At 34.6% G+C, this 8,706-nt stretch overlaps 3 protein-coding genes across 8 annotated transcripts; 1 reads left to right on the forward strand and 2 right to left on the reverse strand.

The window, feature by feature from the left end:
* The first annotated feature begins 759 nt into the window (after nt 1-759).
* LOC120067101 (Peroxidase superfamily protein) lies at nt 760-2,974 on the forward strand. Its single transcript, XM_039018513.2, has 3 exons — nt 760-1,214; nt 1,331-1,519; nt 2,221-2,974. The coding sequence occupies exons 1-3, from the start codon at nt 954-956 to the stop codon at nt 2,782-2,784; spliced, it is 1,014 nt and encodes a 337-aa protein (XP_038874441.2). The 5' UTR covers nt 760-953; the 3' UTR covers nt 2,785-2,974.
* A 202-nt stretch (nt 2,975-3,176) lies between these two features.
* On the reverse strand, nt 3,177-5,081 carry LOC120067120 (uncharacterized). 5 transcript variants are annotated; one of them, XM_090306213.1, is made up of 4 exons: nt 4,201-5,081; nt 4,012-4,120; nt 3,858-3,892; nt 3,177-3,596 (listed from the first exon to the last, which is right to left on the reverse strand). In XM_090306213.1, the coding sequence occupies exons 1-4, from the start codon at nt 4,368-4,370 to the stop codon at nt 3,575-3,577; spliced, it is 336 nt and encodes a 111-aa protein (XP_090162339.1). In that variant the 5' UTR covers nt 4,371-5,081; the 3' UTR covers nt 3,177-3,574. The 5 variants fall into 5 exon arrangements, with proteins under 5 accessions (XP_090162339.1, XP_038874493.1, XP_038874484.1 ...); XM_039018565.2 differs by having other exon boundaries at nt 3,858-3,933; XM_039018556.2 differs by having other exon boundaries at nt 3,776-3,933.
* A 183-nt stretch (nt 5,082-5,264) lies between these two features.
* Nucleotides 5,265-7,638, reverse strand: LOC120067107 (2-oxoglutarate (2OG) and Fe(II)-dependent oxygenase superfamily protein). 2 transcript variants are annotated; one of them, XM_039018535.2, is made up of 6 exons: nt 7,367-7,587; nt 6,658-6,905; nt 6,040-6,253; nt 5,753-5,887; nt 5,509-5,547; nt 5,265-5,399 (listed from the first exon to the last, which is right to left on the reverse strand). In XM_039018535.2, exons 1-4 carry the CDS (start codon nt 7,514-7,516, stop codon nt 5,762-5,764), a joined length of 738 nt encoding a protein of 245 aa, XP_038874463.1. In that variant the 5' UTR covers nt 7,517-7,587; the 3' UTR covers nt 5,265-5,399; nt 5,509-5,547; nt 5,753-5,761. The 2 variants fall into 2 exon arrangements, with proteins under 2 accessions (XP_038874463.1, XP_038874454.1); XM_039018526.2 differs by having other exon boundaries at nt 5,265-5,547; nt 7,367-7,638.
* Nucleotides 7,639-8,706: the final 1,068 nt, after the last annotated feature.

Here is an 8,706-nt window from a genome sequence, read left to right on the forward strand (position 1 = left end):
TATTATTTGTAAATATTTTTTAATAATTTTGTCATTTAAAATAATTCTCTAAAAAAAAACTATTATTTAGAATATTGAACTATTGGTTTGGTTAAAACATTTTAATGAAATGTAAGGTGTAAAGATGATTAAATAAGAAGATACGCTAAAGTATTAGGAATATGATTCAACAAATGGGAAAAGTGAATGTTTCTTGACGTCCAAACAGCGACTTAAGGTGAGGGAATTTTGTGGTACGCATTGTTTGTACTTCAGTTCTATATCACTTCTTGCCCCACCCATCACACCATACACAAACCAAACCCTTTGATGGATATTGCCTAACCAATCTCAACCTTATGTCAAGTACATATATAACTTAACTTTACCCCCCAATTTGGTTATGCTCAGTAAACTATATTCAATTACAATTTCGTTATATTAATCACTCATCAATTCAACCAAACACTTCAAAAGAAAAAATCACTTCCCTCCTCCTCTGGAAGTTGAACTATAATATTTGAAATTTGTAATTGGTTCGATTGAATTGAATTTGTTTGGTCCTCATTATACTTTTAAAACTTCAATCATCTCTCTAGCTAAGTTACATACATAAGTATGACCAATATGTTCAAATTGACAATATCGGTGGAAAGTTATTAATGTCATGAGCTTTTGTGTTAATTTATGGAGAGATAGAAACTATCATGATGGACAAAAATCAAACTTTTTTTTTTTGTCATTTGATTTATATATATAATTATTTATGCTTTTTGGATGGTTGCTTAATGAGTTCCCAAAGTTTGAAAAGAGAAAAAGTGAGCAGTACAACTGATCTCTTCTTCCACAATGGAGTAGCTTGAAAGTACAGTAGGATCAATCCAAATCAAACAGCTAATTTGCTTCATTAACGATTAATTAAGGTCTTCCAAATCTTGATCATGAAATGATCTCTATATAAAGATCAACACTTTATGAAACTATTTCACTACAGAATACTACCAAGTAAGCAACTTTTATGTTTCAAAGTTCAAACAATGGCAAGAAATGCATCATTCTTGTTTCTAATGATGATGGTTTGTTTGTCGGAGGGAGTTCTTGATGGCCATTATTACTCAAACACATGTCCCGATGCAGAAAAAATCATCCTCCAAACCGTCTACAATGCTTCCATTCATGACCCCAAAGTCCCTGCTCGTCTTCTCAGGCTCTTCTTCCATGACTGTTTTATAAGGGTAATCTCCCTAGAAACTTTTTGTCATTTGTAAATGTTGTGGACATGACTTGAAATGAGTGAGTATTATGGAGAATTGTTCATATTAAAGTGTACAAACTGTTGCCTTTTTTATAGGGATGTGATGCATCGGTGTTGATAGACTCGACGCCGGAGAATCAGGCAGAGAAAGATGCACCTCCAAACATCTCGTTGAGATCATTCTATGTGATCGACGAGGCCAAAGCCAAGCTTGAAAGTGCATGCCCACATACTGTTTCTTGTGCTGATATTGTCACCATCGCTGCTAGAGATGTAGTAACTTTGGTATGTAACTTGATTTGCCCCTAGAATTTTAAGATTGTCTCTTTTGTTTTCATACTAAAAAAATTCTAGTAGATATATGAACCTTTGAAGTTGTTCCAAAGGTTTTGATAACTCCTTCAACTTTCATTTTGTGTCTAATAGATATCATTGTGGTTCACTTTATTAGTTTAACAATCAAGTAACATAGTGATCATATTACTTAAAAGAATGATGTGTGATAAGCTGATCTAGGTAGGTTTAAACTATTTTGAAATCAACTATCAAAGAAAAAACAGAACACATAAACAATAGAGAAATCGACACAAAAATTTATATGATTCACTAATAATGTATTAGCTATATCCATGGAGCACATCAAATTTATAAATATCAGAATTTGAATTACAAAAGCACCTAAGTAACAACGAAATGCTCGTACTTGGTCATTTGGAACGTCAGATAATAGTTCTAAGGCATTCCAACATAGACATTTGATTTAAAAGTGTAAAAGAAACTGGACTAATAGTAGGGAACTCTTAGAAATAAGATTGAAAGTTTGGACCGGTATAAAGCATGTAAAACTTTGAAAATTCAATAGACATGGCTTAACAAGTTAACAAGTAGGCTAATAATTTAAGCTAAATGTAGAGTTCATCCTAGGATTTATCATTTAAGATTAGTAATATTCACTTTCCCTTCCTTTGTGTTTGAAAAATATGCAGTCTGGAGGCCCATATTGGAGTGTACTCAAAGGAAGGAAAGATGGGAAGATTTCTAAGGCTTCTGAGACTATCAACTTGCCAGCTCCAACTTTCAATGTGTCTCAACTCATCCAGAGCTTTGCAAACAGAGGGTTAGAAGTTAAGGATTTGGTTGCTCTATCTGGGGCTCACACACTTGGATTCTCACACTGTTCTTCCTTTCAATCTAGACTTCGCAACTTCAGCTCAATTCATGAAATTGATCCAACTTTGGAATCTAGGTTTGCCCAAATTCTAAGAAACAAATGTCAAAAACCGAATTTGGACAAAAATGCTGGACAATTCTTGGACCCAACTTCCTCAACCTTTGACAATGTGTATTACAAGAGACTGTTGGAAGGAAAGGGTGTGTTTGGTTCAGATCAAGCTTTGTTTGTTGATTCTAGAACTAGAGGACTTGTTGGGTTGTTTGCTCAAGATCAGAACTTGTTCTTTAAGGAGTTTGCAGCTTCAATGGTGAATTTGGGTAATCTTGGGGTAAGTCAAAATGGAAATGTCAGACTCAATTGTCGGGTGGTGAACTGAGAGAGAGGGAGAGTTTTTTTTTTTTCCACAAAAGTTATGTGATGTTGAATCATTACTGTTTCAAATAAAGTGAGAAAGATGTCTCTTACATTAAGAAAGTCTTTATATATAGTATGTCAAATACTATAAATCATTGTAACAGACGAATTTGAAGAACAAGATCACTAAAGAATACCGTGTTTAACAATAACCATCTTCATCTATATCATACTTGTTATCAGATAGACATATTTTCTACCCTTGGTTTCTGCCAAAAATGTTGATTTCAAACATAAAATAGTCCTCCGGTATTGATTGCTCTGGCTGATCGAAGTGTTGTGTAAACCCCAACCGAACTTCTCATGTCCCCTTCCCAATGATAGAACTTGATATGCTTAGCACTTAAAACAATATTTGTTGAAAATGCGATCAAAGTATCACATTAAATAGTTAAATGAAAGATCATTATAAGATATGTAGGAGTTATGTTATTCCTTTCAAGTAGTATCAAAATCATATCCTAACTTAACCGGGTCAATGGAATCGTCAAATGTCAAACAAAGAAGTTATGAACCTCAATGACATAATCATACTTAGTCATAGTGAATTTGTGGTTGAGCTTATTGGACCAGCAGGGGAGGATTTTGTTTTTTTTGGACTTATAATCCTTACCGTGAAGGATTTCTCTTCCCAGCATTGTTGGAGATGAAAGAACTGTCAGCTCAACTTTGACCCTTAATAGCTTCAGGTGTATAAACTTCAACAAGGCAAGTTGAAATTGGTGAAGTAAATTTTCTGGTAACAAAAGTCATCAACTCCATGTCCATCTTCTACTGCAAGGGAAAGTGAAGGATAATTCAGATCCCATCCTCTTCCATGTCTAGAACTGTTGCGAACTCCTTGATCACCATCAGAATTTGAAGTGTTGTAGACTTGTTTGCAAAGAAAGTTGTAGTCTAATTTTGATATATTGAAATACTTGGATTAACTGCTTTTGCAGGTTTTAACTAACCAGTACTAAAATGTCATTTTCTTTTCAAAGGCAACTCCATTGACATGGGACACGACATTGATATTCCAGACAAAAACGTTACCATAATAGACTGACGACAAACCAACCGGTGAGTATCTGCCACTGGGCACAATGAGATTAGGCTGTCTGATTGTGAACTAAAACCAAACCTGGTTTAGCTTTATTTTATATAGTACATAGAAATTGCACTCTCAAAATAAGGTTTCAAGGCATACCTTGAACATGTCTGAATTGATATGTTCGCCTCTAGAGTAGAACTCAGCAACAAAAGGAGCTGAGTGACCCTTCCAAGTTTGACCAAATTGAATAGTGGCTTTTGGGTCCCTTAAAATGCAATTATCATGAAAGTCAATCTTTCAAAAGGATTAAAAAGACAAAAGTAAGATACAGTTGGTTGGTGTTACATTATGAAGACATTGGCAGCTTCTTGAGAAACAACTGCTGTAAATGACAAGGACATGGCAAATGCAATAGGCTTCATGGTAATCCCTTCCCCTCCTATTTCCATAATTGAAGAACCATCAATTATGGTTTCACATAGAACGATCTTTTCTCTAATCGTTTGAGCATCCATGACAGATCTATAACAGTATTTTGTCTCAAAGGAGCTGGAATTTGATGAATAGTTAGCAGCATTGCCTTCCCAAATCAAAGGAAATGAAGTTCCATTCGGTTTGCAAGAATTGATACCTATTAATCTTGTTTCTCAGCCATCGAGGAACCAACTGTTCGGTCGAAGTTGTTGCTATGCTATTGTGAAAGTTGATACATTCATTTTAAATAATTTTCTCCACATTAGCTCTAAGTATAACTTTGCATTGAAGTGACATACAAACGTCAAATTTGTCATGTTACAAAATGATTCTACACTTATGTTAAACAATTAATTAAAAACTAACAACAAGAACATAAACTACGTCTGTATATTTAGAGTAAGATATAGGCCTTTCAAAGTTCAAAGGGACCAACTTCTTTAATTTTTTATTTTTATGCTAAAACCAGAGATACCAAAGCAACGTAGATTTGAAAAGCGAACATAAAACAAGATTTAAACTAAATCGTCTTTTGTTCTTTAAAATAAAAATTAAGGTGGGTTCAATTTCTATATGCTGAGACTTGTCGTCATCAATCCATCAACATACTTTCAATAATGCTAATGGACCCCCAAAATTGTGCACAAGAAACTTATCATAGGGCATTTAACAAAACAAGCCAATATATGAACTTAGAAAAACTCTTATCATCTCATACTATAACAAAACGTCGTTCTCTTGATAATTAGGGGGTAATTTTTTCCATTGATTCATTAAGGATTAGTCAGATATACAAGCAAAAATGGCATAGTTTACCAATATATATAAATGGCCACAAAAAGATGGCAACTTTAAGTAACACGCCTAACAAAAGAAATGAAAAATCAAATTTAGAAAATTAAATTCCTTAGGCAGAACAGTGACGATGGTAAATATATCAGAATGGCATCATATGCAGTAGAATGTCATATAATTCAACCAGCCACTTAGTAGTACAACTTACAAGATTATGAACCACGTCATTTCAACAAATGATAAACTGAATTCTATAGCTTATTCCAGGAACCAACCTGGATGCAAAAAAACAATAATAATAAAAAATAAATAAATCGACATTGACGGAGCTCTTTTCCAAGATAAAATCTGGTGTTTGGCCATAGAATCAAATGAAGAGGCTACCTGAGTGATCAATTTGCAGTAATCATGACATCAGGAGGCCTATAAACAACCAAATCATCATTAGCACATTCTTGATCACGTGTAGATGATTCAATTTTATATGTGTCATATGTATGTATATGAGTAGATGAAGATACAAAGTTGGACATGTAAAATGGAACCAGATATTACAAGAAAACAGAAGGATTAGGTTACAAATATTGCTAAATAACATGAAACTCAACTAAAAAACCGCCAGAATTACCTGAACTAATCATGAAGAGAATATGACATCTGAACGGAAAACATATTTGACTCCCCTTGTAACATTGCGAGCTTCATGCAACAAACACTTGTCCCCATGAAGGTGCAGGAGAGCCATCCCTTCAGTAGGAGACACCTACCAAATGCATAGAAAAACAAAAATGCAAGGGGATTGAAACAGCAGGAAAAGGAAAAGTCGACAGGTCGAGGTTCGTGTGTGATTGTAGCTTTGTAAGAAACTTCAAATTAAATGGCGCAAAGAAATTGGATATAAAAGTTGGGGTTCACCTCAGCAACAACACCATTCCTTGAACCATAGAAAACAGTTTCCCCTCCAACCAGAGGCTCAGAAGATGGATCTTTGGAATTGTTCGTATCATTTTTCGTTTTGTTTTTGGAACCTCCACTTAAGTATATTAACAAAGTATAATATGTGCGCTTGCCTTCTCCAAGATCAACACTTTCATCAATATGACGTCCAAAGCGCTGACCAACCTTGTATCTGAAATACCATAGTTATTGCCAAGATGTTTGTCAAGGACAGACTACATCAGTTATAGAAGCTAATAAGCATGTCATATCCACCCAAAGTAGAAGGCAAACCAGATATATAGTGTGTTTGAAATAGCCTTGTAAAAAAAGTTGCCTTTAATAAAGTCTCTTTTTCTATAAACACCTTTGGAAGAATTACTAATTTAACGTGTATTTTAGTATAATAGCTCCTTAAATGATTTTAAATGGCCAACTATTTTTTTTTAAAAGCATAGTAGCTAATACTATTTGGAACTTGGGATGGTTTCGACTTCTAGAACCAACTCTCTTACTCCCTTAGACACGGGAAAATATAGTTTCACACATCATTAAGAAATTTAGGATCTCCATGAGAAGGTAAAGCACAGAAGTCACCTGTATAATCTGATATTTGGATTCAACCCAACAGCAACTTTTCCCCGAATTTTAATATCAGAAAATAGGTTATCAAGCCCTGAACGCCAAATGATGTCTGCTAAATCAGGATCATTCACCGAGATTCGATCATTATCTCTGTAAGCTTCTCCTTTAGTAGGACCAAGGCTCCCCTGATGAACAAAACCCAATGACTCTGCAGCCTTGATGAATCCTTTTGACTCAACACATGAGAAAAAACTTGGCACCTGCATAGATTAAACCATTACATTCATTCCCACCCCAACAACTACTGAAACAACGCATTTGGAATTAACTAGTTAACAGATATATTGTAAGCTACAGTTGAGTTTGAAAATTTTCAGGAGTCGAAAAATGTACCACAGACCCATATCTGCACCTATTAATAAAAACCTTATAGAGAAACGTAATTTAAGCATCTATATCCAATGAAATTTCTTAAATCATAGAATTCACAAAAATGAAAATTGAAGTGGGTGTGACCAGAAATATTCCAAGTTGCGTCAATAAGCGATTTATCATCATGATCTCCATCGTAAAAAGTAACCCATGAAAGGAAATTGGGGAAAGATGAGGCAGAAACAGAGAAAGGGAGAAAATCGACTCATTGAACACGAGTAAAGATGAAGAAAATGAAAACCTAATAGCAATTTGAGAATTTTAAGACAATCTGAAAATGAATTCTTACAGTGAAAAGATCATTATCTTTCAGGCGGGAGATTTGAAGATTCTGCTTGGGTTTAATGGCTGGCCACTTCGAAGAGGGATCTGTTTTCTTGAAATCCCCCTCCCATCTTCTACCCGCCATTTTTCTCTTCTTCCCCTGAGTTTCCGCCATCAGAAACCAACCTGTATCTCTATTTCTCGATGAAAGTTTGATGCGAGCCCAAATTAAGAACACCCAGTGAAATTTTCCAATTTCTTGGACGAATAAGTGGGCTTGTGAGAGTTTGGTCGGCTGCCTTAATTGGGCCTTCTAGATTACGGTAGTAATAGCCCCACATGAATAGAAATACCTTTGGGATAAGGGATAATTAGGAAAATTTCATAAAATAACCCAAAAATAAAAAAAATTCTATGGATGATCTCTTTCTAAAATCTTTGTTCTCATTGACCTTTTCCATATGTAAAATATCATTTTGGCCCTAGACTTTAAATGTCACTCTCCTATCGTTTATAATTTAATGCAACCATTTATTCTCAACCAACATTGTACCATTAGAATTCAATGCTATTGGATCTTAACCACGAGACAAGTAAACGAATATCATTTTCAATTCTTCAGTTTCACTCAAACATTAGCATCTTCCCCATTGTTCTATCACTTTAAGTCAAACACAGATCACTTTCAACTCCATTCAATTTATTTTATGGGTCTAGAGCGAGCATTCTTCGAAGAAGATCATTCTATATACCCAAAAATGAATACTGTAAGTCTTAACTAGAATTTGTAGAAGTTCGTTCACTATTATTTTTCTGATTGTGACCCATTATATACTTAATCGTGTACCATTGTATTTGCGATCGTATATCATTAGGTACATAGTCGTGTACCACAACATACACAATCGTATACCACAACATATACGACCGTATACCACAGCATACATGATCACATATTGTTAGATATTAGATCATATATCATTGTATATACGATCATATACATCATGGTATACAATTGTATACTTTATAATATACGATCGTATATCATTTTATAGGTGATAGTTATCACACATATTTATGTTTCTGTAATTTCAATGTTTGATCGATTATTAATGGTGTACTGCAGATCAATGATGTCACTTTGCATCTTTGTATGCTGTGGTGAGGAGTGGGACCAGAATGGAAGTAACTATGTTGGCAGTCACATGGAAGGTCTAAAGACTAAACATGATATATCGTGTAGTGAACTAGTGAATCGTCTACACCAACGACTAACTATCGATCTGGATAGATTTGACATACACATCAAATGTTGTTACATTCTGTTAGTCCAAGTCCTCCTCCTCCCCCTCGATCGATATAATT

This window comes from Benincasa hispida, chromosome 1, assembly GCF_027475165.1.
Source record: "Benincasa hispida cultivar pf3 chromosome 1, pf3_genome.v1.1, whole genome shotgun sequence".
Lineage (NCBI taxonomy): Eukaryota > Viridiplantae > Streptophyta > Magnoliopsida > Cucurbitales > Cucurbitaceae > Benincasa > Benincasa hispida.